Source organism: Acanthaster planci, linkage group LG11 (assembly GCF_054643075.1).
Source record: "Acanthaster planci isolate LZ-2023a linkage group LG11, COTS_SCS, whole genome shotgun sequence".
NCBI classification, from domain to species: Eukaryota; Metazoa; Echinodermata; class Asteroidea; order Valvatida; family Acanthasteridae; genus Acanthaster; species Acanthaster planci.
In genome coordinates, this window is record NC_141787.1 from 1,196,049 (window position 1) to 1,211,280 (window position 15,232).

The 15,232-nt window shown below is 43.1% G+C and overlaps 2 protein-coding genes across 4 annotated transcripts in view; one reads left to right on the forward strand and one right to left on the reverse strand.

Annotated features, from left to right (window-relative positions):
• Positions 1–15,232, forward strand: part of LOC110975742 (phytanoyl-CoA dioxygenase domain-containing protein 1-like) — a 105,600-nt gene that overhangs the window by 15,226 nt on the left and 75,142 nt on the right. The gene's annotated exons all lie outside the window — the stretch shown is intronic.
• LOC110975739 (LIM homeobox transcription factor 1-beta-like) overlaps positions 1–15,232 on the reverse strand; it is a 59,868-nt gene that overhangs the window by 3,865 nt on the left and 40,771 nt on the right. The window contains exons 3-4 of one of the 2 annotated variants that reach the window (XM_087143176.1): positions 1,016–1,239; positions 293–414 (exon numbers count right to left, since the gene is read on the reverse strand). In XM_087143176.1, the coding sequence (XP_086999302.1) occupies positions 293–414; positions 1,016–1,239 (346 nt within the window). The remainder of the gene's footprint in view (positions 1–292; positions 415–1,015; positions 1,240–15,232) is intronic. The other variant, XM_022228488.2, reaches the window with a different exon arrangement.

Genomic DNA, 15,232 nt, shown 5'->3' on the forward strand with positions numbered 1-15,232 from the left:
GGAAGTATGTAGGTACTTGTCCAGAACACTCTAGGCTCTGTAGATGTGTTTGCTGCCCTCTATTGTCTCAGTCAAAAGGGAAACTTGTAACATTTCAAGAAATGTTTTTGTTTACAACACCACTTGAGAAATTCGAAACTGTTTGCCACAGGAAAAGAAAAGGTTGCAGAGGTTGGTTGTGTTTCTTGCGTAGCTGAAGGCTGTTTCGTTGATAGCCTGCTTTTTCAGCCATGTGTATCAGACTCGGTCGCAGAGAATCATAGACCACAGGCAAATAGGTAGGTAGTCTTACCTTTCGACAAGGTTTGGAGGAGACTTCGAAGGATGCCTTGAAGGCTCGTCTCTGCTGAGTGGTCAAGATTGTTCGAGGTCTCTTGGGCCCTTTCCGCCCATCTGAAGTCTCTTTACGTGACACTACAAGAAGCAAAAATGTCAAGGAATTAAATAGACTTGAAGTATACATGCACATGCAGCTGCTCTTTGACTTAATTGTTAAACATTTTTTTTCAATAATAGCTAGCTTTAAATTCTTGTGGCAGGGAGTTTACTGTTGTCTGATTTCCATGTGTGTTACTGTGACTGTGCTAATACATGCATGCATGCAGCAGCAGGTGTGACCCGATGACTTTTGTCCTTGGTAATTTCATGCTTTTAATTCCTCGTAAAAATCCATTCAGAACTCTGTCAACGATTCTGATTGGTGGAATGATTCTTTTTGGAGAAGAGGCTACTTATCATGGAACATAACCACTTAGCGGGGTACCGGCCAAAATTTGCCACTGTGTTATGTATTCTGGTCAGTGATTCCCAGCTTATTTTTACCAAGTAAAAAAGTATGCTAAGTAAAATTATCTGCCTAGCCTGAACTTGGCCGTCGTAAGCATCCGTGGGTTAATCATTAGTAAAATGGATTCACAAACCAAAGTGCGCCGTGTAATGATGCCATTGTGCCAAGAGAGCATCTATTTTTTGCTTGATTCGATTTGTTGTATCGAAGCAAGAATCGCCGTCGTACCTGGCAGCATACCTTTCTGTTCAATGGTACTCTGCTCCTTGGTGTAGTCGTCCTTGCAGTAGAGCCGGTTCTCTTTCAGCACAAACTCATCACCCTTCTTTAGTTGCTGCCGGCAGATGACACAAGTGAAGCATCTCAGATGGTAGACGTTGCTCAGCGCCCGCATCACCAGCTCGCTGGATGGGATGGACTGCAGACAGCTATTGCACTTTGTTCCAAACAACCTGCGGGGGAGAGCAAACGAGGGAGGGACAAATAAGAACAGACGATTGGGGGGATGTCTGGTTGTGGTGATTTTCATTAAGAACAAATTCTTTGGTTCGCTAACTGCGGTTGGAGATGCAAGCATTGACTCGGTATGCTGTTGTATCGTGTCAGCTTTGGTTGTCCCTTGAGTTAATCTTGGCTGGAGTCTCTCATAAAGTCCCTAATGTCAGTCTGCATCATCATTAGGAGTACTTTCTGGCAAGGTTGTCAGTTGCGATGGAGGCCTGTACTTGGAATTCCCATTGGGGAGCCCAATCATCTTGTATCCAGTTCCTCTTGTTTATCCTCTCTGATAATCGAGTTCATTTCAATTCCCTGTACATCACTCGCATTGTTTATTGTAGCACTGGATAAATGGCCATCCACGTATCTGACTTTGCTGGAAAAATACTGAAATGTTAGTAGTTAACCAAAGCTGCCCCCAACCACGCTGGCGTGATTTTTCCTACAGCAGACTCGCGTGAACTTGTGTTTGTATAGAAATTTTAACAAATATTTTGCATCATGGGAATTTTTATTTTTTTAATGTATGAACACTGGATTGTAAAAGTACATAAGTACTGAGGACAGAAACATTGAAAGTATTTCATGCATTGCTACCTACATGTAAATGCTAAATTTTTAATTTCCTTATTACTAATACAATACAGGGACATGTAAGCTTCATTTTCCATGGAATGTCGCACAGAAAACAAAAGATTTGTCACATGGCAAATCATAGCCAATTTTAACCCCCGCGCCAACCAAGAAAAAAACATTCACATTTATCTCTAAACCAAGAGGATTTTCAGTTCCCTCGCCCCCTCTCTCCCTCCAGCCGAAAAAGACATATGGAAAGCTGGATGTTTCAAACAATGCCAGCGTAGCATTCAGGCTAGCCAGAGGGGAGGAAGGGCCACCCAACACCGGCTTATAGCCGTCATTTACTCATGGGCCTTCAGGATGTCTTGATCGTGAGCATGAATACATCAAGAGAGGCCAGCTACACATTCATGGAGGCATGGCCAAGCACCGGCCTGAAACAAAGATGGGGACTGTTTCCATTTTTTTTTTTTTTTTTTTTTTTGAGGTGAACTGATTTTTTTTCCACTTGTCAGTATTTTATATGTCAATCTATCAAGAGCATTGCCACTAGAAACATTGAACTTTGGAAGTGCTTCCAAAAAGATGACTTTATATTTCATTTGAAGCAGAGAAAACTCAAATAGGATTCAAAATTAAGCATGCTACATAGTGTGTAGTCAAATCCATTTTGATTTTTGATTTTAATGCTTCAAAGTGATACAGTAACAGACAATGGAAAAATGATTCTTGTGATCTGTATTCAAACAGTTCACTGAGGTGATTTAAAAATAGCCTCAGCTAAAGCTGGTCAAACTGAACATCCTTTTTCTCGCTTCCTCAGGCCTTAAGATTTTTGTTCATGCAGCAACAGCTCAACAAAAAGCCATGCTACATTCTTCTTGCCCTACTTAAACAGCCTGAATTTTTCATTGTTCCCCCGTAAGTGATATCCAAATAGAGCATACATGTGAAAAAAGAGTGTGGTTAAACACTGTCGTTCTGCCTTCATAGTGATGGGAAGATTTTATAAATCCCCTCACCGGGACGTCATTCAGACCCCTGCCTTGAGAACCTCTGTGTCCACTTCCTGTAGGATCAGTGGAGGCTATCAAGACACGGCGGTCACGTGGCAGGGTACAATGTCTTAAATCCCTGTGATTAGCACCATTCATGGCATCGGCCGGCTAGCAGGGCTGAGCCATTGTTCATGCAATTAGGCTGGCATTGTGAAACCAGCGGTCCTGCCGCTTCATTCTCCCGTCGAGCAATCACTCTCTGGACCGTTCTGTTTTCTCTGGCTTTCTTTATTGGCGGTGTCGGAAAAGGCTGCACGCTTGAATTAGCATTCACGGCGGGTTCAGTGTCTTATGACATGGCCGGCCAAATTGCCAAGATGTAGGGGTTGGAGCCCTTGCCAGTGCACAGGGGCATTGTTAAACCGCAACACTGACATAACCCAGCGCAAATTAGTAATTAAGCATCTTTTGATTATAGGCCCCTTCTCTTGTTGTCAAACAAGCATGATGGGATGTAGGTTTGTCTTGCTTTCATTCTCGCCGCCATGGCAACACTTGATGCACATCATGCCAGAGAGCAAGTCCTGGGAACAATTGTTCAATTAGGGGAAGTCACCACTGGATTTATAACATTGTACTGCTTCATATTGATTGGGGGGTGCTTTTTTATCCAAACCTCAATTATCTATTGCAGGAATCCTGTATCCAGCTTTACCAGTGATTGGTTGTAAATTGGCCAATTATTACCAAAAAGAAACGTTCTATCTGGGTTCACTCCGCCGGATGACAACAAATTTACAGTGAATCATCCCCTTGTCACAAGGTTTAGTTATATCATTGTATACTGCCAAAAGTAGGCATGTATTTTTGGTCAAACTTAAAAGCTGTCAGGTGTTGAAGTATTCACCTGGTGAAAAAAGACGAGGGAGTTATGTGGGTATTTTGGGGGGGTGAAGATTTGTCAGCAAGCATAGTGCAGTGTTTTTAATAAAGAAGTTTCAGCAATAAAACACTGATGCATGCATACAGCCTCGTCAATTCGATATATCTTGTCTGAAATATATTTGGGCCAGAAAAAATACACAATTTGGAAAGAAATTTGATGGGCTGTCCAGTAATTGCACAGGTTTTTTCATTGTTGAGATTCTTCCCATAAACTGTAAGGATAAAGTGAATCTGCTGCGAATTGTGCAAGACACTGTCAACTTGCACTAATCTTTTTGATAGAATTTATTCACTTTAAGAGGTTGTGTAACAGTGAAGAATCATAGGCAGAAAAAGTTGTGGTGTTCCGAATTATAAAAATCGTTGTTTTTCATCCCACTGTCAGCTGACAGCTTGTCAAGATTGGGATGTTTTTCCAGCAGAGATGGAAAAAAAACTTGCTAATAATTACACTTGGTGGCATGGCACTTCTCTTTTTCCCCCCTTCATCACTTGCTGAACACCTTACATGTGGCAGGAAATGACACAGAGGTCGTTGTCACGGCAACACATCTTTCTCCCTGTGCTTTGCCGAACCCCCTCCCCCTCAAAGGTATCGGCAATATTGCCATGCTAATAACATGCGCTTGGGAATTTATGGGGAGTGCTTGGAGAAGAGACTGCTCAAATAGTAAAAAAAAAATTGTGGTGTTAAAGGCAACAGAACACGAGGCAAGGTGCTAAAATTGGCAATAAGGAATGTAATTTAGTCTATCGGCTGAGTAGTTTGCTGTGTTCCATGAATGTAGGGGCACTTGTTATTTGAAATTTCTTGGCGGAGAAAGATGATATTCCTAGATGCTTCTTTAATCACAGTTCTTCTGAGTATTTTTTTGATCAAAACATTTGCCCAGTGGTTGAAGTTGCTGTTTGAAATTGGAGAAAGGTTTCTGAGGGTTTATTGATTTGGTTGCTTTGTGGATTTCAGTGTTTGCCATTGGACTTTCTATTGTATCTATTACCTCTCTAGATAATCGTATTTTAAGCCGGTTTTCACCCATTTGTATTTTTTGTTCCATTTCTTCTGTAGTTCTGATTGTTATGAAAACGAGTGCTTGCCTTAGACCCAGTGATGTTCCCTCAGTTTGCTGACAAACTCAATTCTATCAGCTTAAAAGGATATGATTAGCCCGCCAATTGATTTGGCTATAATGTGTGGATGGCATGGGTTGATTGATCGCTCAGGCGTCTCGGCAGTACAGGTTCTACTGCTTTGATAAGTGGTAACCGTCAAGTTCCCTGTTCCCCAGCCTTACATCTTCTCGATCCGCTACTGGACTTGGTCATAGCAACCCATTGGCTTCTCTTTGTTTCTGCTGATCTGTCTCTTATCTTAGTGGCTGCTTTGTTGTACAGCGACTGGCCGCGTTGACAAAAGATACGACATGACATTGAAATGATCAGTAGAATAATACCACTTCCTGTGTGTTATTCTTAGCCTACATCGTAGTTTTCAGTGCTGACGTAAAACTCATAAGAAATTTACTGTTATGCCTGTCGGCTACTCTTACATGTAATTAAATAGAATACCTCTCCCCCCCCCAATAAAATACACAGTTGGCAAGCATGCATGGAAGCCTTTTGAGATTCTACAGTTTGTGGTTGCTCAGATTCCTACATAACTATCCAGAGGAAATATCTCGTTTGATTTATGCAGCCTCACGCTCTGTACATTGAGGCACAGGCCTGCGTTGCCTCCTCATCTATCTTAATTAATCCTGTGTTGTGTGGTCGACCGCGGCGGGCAGTAAGAACCCAGAACCCACAGCAATACCCCCCCAACACACTCATACACACACCGACCGCACACGTATGCAACACGTGTCTATTGTGTACCAGATTCTTCCCCTATGAAATCACACATCCGATCGACGAGGCGGCGGCAGAGGGGGGGGGGGTTTCTGGATGCTCTGCAACTCAATAGTCCGCAGATCCGCACGGCGGACTTAACACAACAAACCACCCCCGCCAACCAGGTGTGAGGGTGAAGTCCACTATTCCAACGCCTCGACAGAGAGGGGCACTCGGCAGTGAACAACTGAAGGGGGGGGGGGAGAAATTGAAAAAGCGGCTGGGGAGAGTATCGGCCAATCAGAAACCGGTGCGGCGCTCTCAAGGTGTGATCCAAGAGAGCTAGCTGGGGGAACTGAAAACACAACCAAGGCGCTACGCGTTTGTCGTGGAGAGCTCTGAAGCGTTGCATCTGGACAAGCTGGTATAACACTAGCACTATTATGAAACACTTAGCTGCTCTTAACTGCCTCTTGCAAAGGCAGGACGGAATCTTACTACCCCATTAAGAAAATGTGTACCAACCACTCAGAGCCAGACCAAAGATTTAGATGTAATGCATATACCTGTATATATGAAAAAAAAATCACTCATTTATTTGGTTGGGCCCATAAAACCTCACCGAAAAGCAGTTTTGTGGGACTTGTTCAAATTTTTTCGGCCTCTCTTTCATCAATTAATCTTGATGCGTCTCAGAGCATTTTCTCAACCAGAGTCTGTTAAAAACTGCTTTATATCCTGAAACCTGTTTGCACAGCTTTACTTCTCATTTTCCTGTGAGAGAGAGTCAATAATGGAAGATGAAAATTCAAATATTTTCACACTCTTCATCCAATTTGTTGTCAAGTTGCAATCGTAGTTGAAATACCCGGGCAGGAGAGACATTCTAACAACTCACTAAACTATCAAATTCCAATTAAACAGAGGCATCTTTCAATACAAACCCCAGAAGAGCAGTGTTAACAACGTGAAAATCTTCAGCTACCAAAAAAAAAAAGCAATCCAAACCAGAATTCTGAAGACAAGTGTGAAATGCAGGCACACTGTAGAGGCAACCGCTTGCTAATTCATGCAACATTTTGGTGTTCATAAAAGTAGGCAGTGATTTCTTACTGCCCGGCGTGCTGTACACTCTCTATCTCGGTCGCCTTTGTGGACATCTTGCCTTCTTGCCTATATCAGTTAATTAATCAGTTTACATACGTCATTAATCTTAGCAAATAGCAAATCAAGAGAAGGAGCCACTTCCCAAATTCCTATATTTTTCTGCAGGGGACAGAAAAGACGGGAATTGATTTTTTGGCCTTTGTTTTGTAATGCCCTCTACTATATATTCCAGCATATAGCACATGTCATTTTTAATATATAAGCCTTTAGGAAGGCTTGCCAGTTTGATCATGTTGGTCATCTGTGGCTGTGAGTCCTCAGGATTTTGTTGGATTACAGAATTTTTGACTGAAAACTTGAGTATATATTGGAAATTCAATTGTGGCTTTGCTACTTCTTAGCACTAGGTAGAATAATAACGCAGTTGGGTCAGCGTGTTTTTTTTTTCTTCACAATCAAGTTTACTTTGTTCAATTGCACTAGTCTCGACAATTCCTTTGAGAATTTCTGCCCCCGGCCCTTGTCTTGTATTCATCCATGTTTCCTCTCTCTGTGTAAGCCAATTCTGTCTGCCCGTTCCAAACTTTTACCCGAACTTAGTGTTTGATTCCCTGGTGAACTCCCCTTCTCCCATCTTTTGTGTCTCTGTCATCATTCTGTCCCCCTTCTTCCTCAATCTCAGCTTTTATTTCTTTTTCCCCTCATTCATCCCAGAAAGCTCTCCATTCCTCCAGCGATTTCACCCAATTTCCCCTACTCGTCTTCACTGTTTAAAAGAAATCGCATCAACACCTCTGCTGTGGTCCCAAAATATCACCTTACATTTAACACATCCTATTGAACAGTCCCCGTTTGTAAAAGAAAACTCGCCCTGAACCCGCTTGGGAATTTAACATCCAGCGTGCCCGTCCTGTCGGATTTTTGCCTCCCTCTGGTCTCCGAGAAGTTTTCATGGTGGAAAGAAAAAATGTCACAGTAGGGACTCCGCGCTGTTGCTGGCCGACGATGATCAAATGTTTTCACCGGGACCGACTGCAGTGGGAGTTGGGGGGTTATATTTCAGTGACGGTTGACACACAAAAAAAGTACAAGAGAGCGGATTAATTAGAGTGTCTTCCGGGCAAACAGGGGTCGGCTGGAACAGGAAATTGCGACCGAGTCGGGTTCGTCTCGCAGCGACAGCCCGGAGTTTACCCCTGGAAGTCACGTCACAGCACCAGAACAGAGGAAGGGGGGAAAAAGAGAGATAGAGTTTGGACTGCAGCAACAGGAGGAAGTCCCCCCCCTCCCCGTCCTCCTGGGGGGGAGGGTGAGAGTTGGTGTGGCGTGTGGTGAAGACCGATTGTAGCTGTCCGCTGTTTGGTTGGTGTTGACATTTGTCACTTGGGCCGCTGCATTGTCTTCCGTTCCGTGGGATGAAAGGCATCGGTTGTTTACAAGCCGTGATGCCGGTGCCACAGACCAGACCGTGACATAGCACAACCTAGATCCAGTCCATTTATCAACTGATCTCATGAAGCAACCAAAAAAAAGGCCTTTTCCCAAACAGCGTTATTGTGGAGTGTTTAGTCATGAGGTAGGAATGCCGATCCCTGCTCAAGTCCAAGCAAAAGTCTTCTCCCTATTTGTACCGTTTGGAAAATGCTTGAATATTCATAAACATTACATATTTAGTGTTTTAGAATTTTTTCTCCAATAAGATAATTGTCTTGTATGGTTTTCATTTATGCTGTTACAAATTTAAAAACATGAAATTCTTATACAGTTTGAAACTTCCTCTTTTTCCGGCTTCCAGTTCCATTCATCATTGATGTTTTATTGTATGATTTAGATCACTGATATGTGTGTTATTATATGCCTGCAGTTTTCATCCCATCTACATAGTGCCAATGGTAGCCGTTCCTGTATGAAATGCAGATGTGTCGTTGCTGATCATTGGCCTTGGAAAGCAATATGCATATGGCAAGGTCAGGCTTGACCTTTTAAATGGAGAGGAGTTTGCAGTAATGCTTGGTTGGCAAAGTAAATCTAAAAAATCTATCAACCATGTCCCCCTCCCCAGTTTCCGATCCGTGAATGGTTACCATGGAAACCTGCTAAGCCCAGTATTCTTCTGCTGAGCAGATTTTTGGATCTCAAAATCCAGTTGTGCAGGCGATGATGCAGCGAGCACTTAAACGCCGATCAGCCATCTCAGCAGCCCTATTAGAGGGCCGCGTCTTGTGTTTGCCTTGTGGTCTGAGCCCATTTTAAGCTCAATTTGTCTCGAGCCGAGAGCCTTCTCACACCCCAGCCAGGCTGCATTTCAGAGGAGGAGGAGAGAGTGGTTTAAAAGCATCACCTCGCCCGTACTTGGGCTTAGCTGTGGCCACTTTTTTCCCCTCCTCTTCAGAGCCCCCCCCCCCGCCATTTTGCACGGCTGACTTGACCGCACTTTACCTTAGCCTAAGGACATGGCTGCATTATGGAACCAATTTGTTCACAGGCGCTGCACTCACTGCTCCAACCAGCAGTATTTTTAAGGTACCGATAGACCCAAATGTTTTGAGCAGAAAATTAGGGAAAGCCAGCCAATAGGAAAGAAGAAAACTGCAAAAATTGGAGTGTTTGCTCAGGAGCCTCCTAAAGACAAAAATTTTACTGATTAGTAGCTTTTTCAAACGGCTTGTACCTTTTGGGAAAGCGAAATAGGAATTTCAGTTAGCTGTCATTGAAAGGCCCACATATAGGTTATAGACTTCAGTGTGCTACCCTGAAGTCAACACTCAGTTTCACTGGATTCAATTTGTTTGTCCAGGAGAAAATTTATGGAGCAAGCAATGTTAAACAGAGCACCAACAGCAAACAATATACATACCGTGACTTGTTGGCTGGTAACCCATTGTCGCGAAGCAAATTATTTTTCATGCGTAGCAAATCCTGTGCTTAGCTGCTCTACAAAATCAGCCCCAGCTTTTGTAATGCCAACAGCAAAATCTAGTCACTATTCACTATAATTAGGGAACTTGATGCCCACATTTTAAGTACCAATAAGTTACCGTCTATTCACTGACTGTGTTGGATGTTGGAGGAAAGAGAAAATTCTTGCTAAAAACCAAAGGAATTGAGATTGTTCTTGTCCTTTTCAGTAAACGCATCTACTAGGCACGTTGTGTTATTCATTTATACAATTGTTCTCGGTTGCAAAGTCACGTAGTGCAAGCAGTGCTAACGTGTGGATGTCAGTTCAGTGTTGGCAATCCAGCAATAATTCGTGGTGCATACCGGCTTGTCATCATCCCATCCATTACCACAATCAAGTCAGAATTACCCAGCTATTTGAAGAGAAGTACTTAGTATTTTATAGCACATCTACGTGTACCTTTGCCGCATGGAGGGGGGGAGGAGAAAAGAGAGGATAGAAAAGAAAGACAAGAACAGAAGAAGAGACGGAGAAGGACCAGGGGAGAAATGAACACTCACACATGCAAATAAAAGGACAGTTGAGCCTGGGGGCAGTGAGTCCCCCCCCCACAGATTGTTTCCACGCAGAATTGTATCAGAATCGGCCCGGTCGGCATCTTAAAAGGAAACGGCGCGAGGGGAGAACCGAGGAATAACACTAACCTCCCAAGACAGTCCAAATACGTCCCTACGGGGACCCAGCTCCGAAATAATGGTAGCCCAGGGCGCGACTAAAATCAGAAGCATTTTGCCGTAAATTTGCGCTTTTTTTTTCTCTCTCTCCTTTTTCCCTCAGAGATGCCCGTCTGCCTGATATTGACTAGTTCGTAGGGCAGATGTCAGTGCTAGTTATGCTATTGTGGACTATTAAATCTGCTCCATCTATACCGCACTGCCGGTAGAGTTCCTTTGTGTAATGCTCGGAGATTAGATTTAGGAGTGATTGTTTTTTTTTTTTTTCTTTCCTCTGCTTCAGTATTATTGGTGCAATTTTGAGTCTGTGGTTTTTCTCTCCACCACCAAGTCGATACTGGTTTATCAGTGCTTTTGTTCGGGGCATTATTAAGTGCACAAAAGGAGTCAATTGAAGCTCCAGAACTGAGGAAAAAGTCCCACTTGAACATGTGATTCAGATAAATAGGTCTTGTGAGTTCTTGATTCAAGTCTAATCAAGGATGGTGGGATTAGGACCAGAAATGGGATGTATACCAAAAATCATAGGAAGTTCTATTCTGACGTACAGTAGGTGACTACACTAACTGCTTGTAGTATCTCTAGTAGATGCAAAAATAAGTGTACATTAAACTGGTGTCTCCCTGATGAAGCCCCAAAAAATCTATCTAGGTTTTGTTAACAGCTATAGTGACCCAGTTAATTGCTAATGTTTGAATTCTTCTAAGTATAAATGCTGAATAATGTATGAATGTTAGCTCATATTGAATAATTGTCGCATTTAGTCTAAACCACGTCTAACGTTGAAAGTAAATTATTCCTCGTTGTCACAACCTGAGCGATTTACCGTCAATGAAGTATATATAGTTTGCCAAGTGATCGGGACATATGTTTCCATTTGATGGGAAAGTCTACCTAGGGATAAAGCAACTCTACCAACACGTGAACGTATACCTTTCCTCTCTTTGTGTATGAAACCCAAATAACTCATCTCTAGATAAGGTCTGTTACGGGGATAATTTACAAATGGCCTGTCGAGTATTGTAGAAACCCAGACCTAATTCTCACATTACAAGCGATGACTGTGTCTGTCCGAATTTCAGACACTGCTCCAGTTCTTGAAATGGTTCACTGCCATGACAGCAGCAAAGCCGCATTTCAGCTTTCCTCGGTGATTTATAAATAAGGGGGAAAAATAAAGACTCTGTTGAATCTCAATCTTGACATATTTTTTTTGTTCCCAAATTTTTTGAACATTCTAGTTGAGTCAGAGCTTGATATTTTTCCTCTAGGCATAAAGACTGTGGGAAAAAAACAGAAAGAAAAGAACCAAACAACTACCCACTGACGATGGACCAACAAATGAAAAGCCGACGACACCTCTTAAATCTTCAAGACCGCGGGGAGAAAGAGGGGGAAACTGAGTCCTCTGTTCAAACAGATTTACAGTGGGAACCCTTCCCAGAGATATTGAGCGTTTTGGCCATAGATCATTTCCAAGGGGCTGTCCGGCATTTCATGTGGCTCACGTTCTGGTTGTCTACGCAAATAGCAGGAGAGAGCAGGAATAACGAATTGGACTTTGGGTATTTTTTTAAGTCTTCATGAAATTTGCAAATCGAAAAGATGGCAAAACAAGAAACAATGCACATGTAGTTACTCATGCTGAACATTTTAAACCAATTTGTCTTGTCTGGTGAGAGAGCAAGGCTTTTGCTCACATGTGGGTAAGGCTCAGTTGTGCTTATGTTTTTAGGACAGAGGTGTAGTTGATTTCTGTTTAATATTTGAAAGAGTCCTTAAAACAGTTTCCATGTCTAGCTTATAAATAATGCTGTGTGGGTTGAATGTGTATTACATCCTGTTGTTGTCTAAGAAGATTATTTTAATTTCACACTGTATTACTCTTTTCCTGACTACACCCCAGGGTTCTGGCTTGTTTCATTTCAGTTTTTGCTGATTTCAAGAATTCTAGACTGGCATCTTTGTTTTCGATGTATACATCTGATGTGTCCTTTGTACCTGTGACAAGGGAAAAAACATAGTCCTGTTCATTACGAGCCTGTATTATAATGGCCAGTGTTGACAACGGTCTGGCTCTGTACTCCCACAGTATGCCTGGAAGCACCGCATTGACCAACACAACGAAGCCAAGGAAAATCTGGGAACTGACTCATTTCAACACCAGGCAAATTGAAGTGCAAAGGGCCATTGTGAGCATCTCGTGCAGCTTTTTGTTACCCAACTGATAGCGATCTATGTTCAATTGCCTAACCATTGAGTCATAATACAGTCCCATTTCTCTTTCTGTCCGTTCAGCCCGCTCCTCCCGTGCCACGATACGCAGTTATTGTGTGACTCGCCAGGGGGGCGTAGTGGTATCTATATCATTTTTACCCCAGCTTTTGTTACATTTTTTGTGGACGGCACACCGTTCCGTCGCCCAAGGTTTCTAGGTAAACACCGCTCGGTTGCTCGGCCATGTTTACTCAGTCGCTTGCCCGAAAGGGAGGAGAAAAGCCTCCCCCCCCAAAATATACTTGTGGTCCATTCCCATGGCAACCTCATCCCTTTGTTTCTTGAATGAGTCGTGATCAAGGCAGCCATCTTTTTATTTTTTTTCACTCTCTCTCCTTCTCTGTCTCTCTTTTTGTGGTGTGTTGGTCCACTCACAGAATGTAGAGTGCAATACAAAGCTGTCAAGAGCTGGCTGTGAAATGCAATACTGTACTTTGGTTGCAGGGAACGGATGCATCGACATGCCAAACAGATCTTTCCCTCTTTCTGCAGAGTGCTAATTTAAGGGACCTTACAGGGTGCACTGTGCTCTTGTTCTTGTTTTCAATCACTAGTGAGTCGAGTTGATGTGTGGGGGATGAGCGGGTTGGACGGCCTCATTGTTGTCTGGTCCTCAGTAAGGGAAGGAGAGACTCGCTCCTCTTTTTGGCCACAACTGATCTGGGCCCGTGTGCCTTTTTTGTCAGTGTGCATGTTGCACTGGGTAGAGCCCAGTTGTCAAAGGAGGGGGAGGGAAAATGGCAATGGTAAGATAACCTGCGGAGAATAATGATAGCGCCTTGAGGCGAGACCAGCGCAAATGAAGGAACTGGTTCTCAGTGATAACACTTTAACAAGAGGACCCGGGTTCTTCTGCATCACTCTCCCCCCCCCACAGTCCAGCAGCGAGAGGGGAAATTCCTTCCAAAGTTGATGTATGTAGGTGCATTTTGGCTGCCATGCATGTTCCATGATTCAAGCGCTAGTTTTGAACTCCTCTCTCATCAGCTGTCAACCAGTCTGGGCTAGTAATTGGGTTATCATACACTTTTCGGGAATCATCACAACACTTCAAAGTCATAAACAACATCAGCAGAACGTCATCAATAGTAGCTCCTAGAGAAGTTGTACACCTGGAAATGTGTACATTGTGTTTCAATACCCTCATATTCCCTCAAGTATCTTTCAGCAGTGAACCCACATTTTTTTCATCCCCGACAAAACACCAAATGTTTCCTTTCTAGCAATTTGAGGCTCAATTAGACCATAATTATGACGCCGATATTTATGCAAGAGTTGCAGTGATAAAGGACAAGCCTCCAGTGTTTTTCCACATTTGCGTACAGCCATGGACAGTATTTTGTGTCGTCACAGACGCATGCAACCTCGTCCTTGTAGCATAGGTCTCTGCCTACTTACACTAACCTCATCACACGCGTGAATAATTACTTTATTTCCACCACAAGGTCCCTGCATTTAAAGACAAATTTGCCTTTTGTTTGCTGTGGTTGCGGCACATGCACAGCGCGGAGACATGCCGTGTATAGATTTTCTCATGCATTTGTAGTCCTTTATGTACCGCCAATGTGGGCGTGTCTTCCATACAGGCCGAGAAGTCATCACTGTTTCCAAGGTTTTCTGAAATTCTCCATGTTTGAAAACAATCAAAATTACCTGTAGACTCCACAAGGGACCCATAGCCCATATTTTTCTGTTCACATAATGTAATGCCAAAACCAACTCGCACTGTAAACCTGCATGTTTACAGTTGTGACTAGGGAAAGCTGGTCGGTCAAGGAGGGACCTAGGCAGTGTTGTGTTATGGTTCTGTTATCATTACCCCTACCACCTTACCCCCTCCCACAACAGGGAACCTCATACAGGGCTCATAGTTATGTTGTAATATCGCAGATCATTATAAACTCATTCCATTCTTGAGAAACCAAGCCCTACGCTCCACAGTTGGACTGTAATATCAACCAAACTGTTCTAGTCCATCCCTGTCAGAGGCAATTTGGCCCAAACATCCGGCCTGCTCAGCCCCCCTGGTTTGTGGCCAGTTTAGTAACATGGTCAGCCACAGTCAGCAGGTCAGGGGCAAGTTGTTGTCAGGAAATCATTGGAGCGGAAACATCCAAGGATGACACCATATGGAGTCTTGCCCATGGATGCCTCAGGTGTAGCAGGAACATCTGGTGCAGTTATTGTGTGAACTTCTCTCTTGGCATTCTGTCAGTGAAACAAAACACTCCCCCCCCCTTGCCATTAAGCAGTTCCAGGAAGACTTTGGTATTGCCGACACAGTTTCTGCGTGGTCATAAATTTGTTGACTGTTGGGTATTAATTTGATGTGTGGCATATGTTTGAAGATCGTTCAACCTTCATGTGTGGTGTTAAACAGTTAAAGCAAAGTTACTTGATCAGTCTTAAGTCGATCAGTCATAAAATAAATGTCCAGTACAAATTCATGCCAATTTTTGTCTAGAACAGTTTCAAATTTGTGATGATTTTTATCTGAATGTGTTAAGCCACATTTTAAAAAGTGAGGTTTGGAACTCAAAATAGTCTGGCTCCACAGTGGCCATTTAACAGTACA